General features: G+C 37.8%; 1 protein-coding gene across 1 annotated transcript in view; it reads right to left on the reverse strand.

The window, feature by feature from the left end:
- Positions 1-903: 903 nt before the first annotated feature.
- Positions 904-1,640, reverse strand: part of nt5c1bb (5'-nucleotidase, cytosolic IB b) — an 11,293-nt gene continuing 10,556 nt past the window's right edge. Inside the window, exon 6 of the mRNA XM_024290515.2 lies at positions 904-1,455. Within this exon, the coding sequence (XP_024146283.1) occupies positions 1,090-1,455 (366 nt within the window). The 3' untranslated portion in view covers positions 904-1,089. The remainder of the gene's footprint in view (positions 1,456-1,640) is intronic.

Genomic DNA, 1,640 nt, shown 5'->3' on the forward strand with positions numbered 1-1,640 from the left:
AAAAAACACAAAATGACATGAAGGATCTGCATCATTTTTTTAATGAAATGTAAAAACTGTTACAATTTCCAGTCAAATTTTGTTCCTAAAAGCACAAAAAGTTACTTTCCAGCACAAAAAGCAAAGTAAACTAGAGTTGCAACAATATTTCATTTTTTTGACCAACTTCATGCTTTTTGTAGGGTGTGCAAGAGCTGAATGGTGTAAATACAACACTACAATCTATTTAATAGAGTTCACAAAACTGAGCAAACTCTACAATGTTTCCTGCAGACCTTTGCATGATCTGTTACATCGTTTTTTATATAAAAGGTTTGACGATAAAAAGTGTAAACCCCCCAAAATATAAAAATAGAACAGCAATACAGTAGAAACAAGGCATCAACGTTTCTAAGAGGCCAAAGCAGCTCCTGAATTTTCTTTAAAAAGTTCTATTAAAAGTGCAGGGGTTTTAGAAATTACAATAAAGCTAAAAAAAATATTATTTAAATTATCTTTAATCTAATTTATTTTAGGCTTTTAGCAAAGCCAAAGGGTTAGATAAATATAAAGTGCCTCAATATATATATATATATACTGTATATATATATACTGGGTTTGATTCCCAGGGTTGTCCACTGACCCCCACCCAGATTGGGTCCTTAGGTCAAGACCCTTGACGCTGCTGCCTAACTGGGTCCCTGTGCCCCTCAAGTATAGGGTTGTTTCCGAAGGGCATCCGACGTAAAAACTCTGTCAAATCACTGAAGCGAAACCAGTGGGTGCTGTTACGCTGTGGCGACCCCGAAAGGGATAAGCCGAAAGTGAAAGAATATATATATATATATGTATATATATATATATATATATATATATATATATATATATATATATATATATATATATATATATATATATATATACACACACACATACATAAAAAGTTTGAAGTGACTTTTTTTTCAAAACAAAAATACCTATAAATATGGATCTTTTCTTGTTTCCCTTTCTATCAAATTATCTCATTTTTTAAATTTCTAATGATTCCTAAACGATTCATTACAGTGCAGGCCATACTGTAGTGCCTTTTCCTATGGAAACCGCTTGCGGTCACTTCTTCTCCGCCGGCTGCTCGATAAGCTTCCCCTTGTGGTACTTTTGTCCGATTCCGTAGGGAACGTGCGCGGAAATGGTTCCCAGCTCCTTGGCGCCCTCAATGTGGAACATCTGGTCGTCGAAGAAGATGTGAGGCTTGATCTTCTGCAGCAGGGGCCCCTTGGGAGCGCCCGCCAGGAAGAGGGCCTCGTCGATCTCCAGGCCCCAGCTGCGGAGGGTCTTCAGGACGCGAGCCCCAGAGCTGGCGGCGCTGCGAGCCGTTACCAGGAAGGTTCGGATTGGGCAGTTCATGCGCTCGTCCTTGGCGTAAAACTTTCTCTGGAGCTTTCCGAGGGCCTCCAGGAAGCACTTTAATGGACCCTGGAAGAGCCAGAATCAAGGGACTTAAAATTTATGATTATTTTTTAAGACGTTTTCAAAGCAGTGGTCTGAAATCTGCATCATGATGATAGTAGACATAGGATACATACGTACATATAAATACACATATACAGTATATTTGTATATAACTACACACATATATATATATATATATATATATATAT

Source organism: Oryzias melastigma, linkage group LG24 (assembly GCF_002922805.2).
Source record: "Oryzias melastigma strain HK-1 linkage group LG24, ASM292280v2, whole genome shotgun sequence".
NCBI lineage: Eukaryota > Metazoa > Chordata > Actinopteri > Beloniformes > Adrianichthyidae > Oryzias > Oryzias melastigma.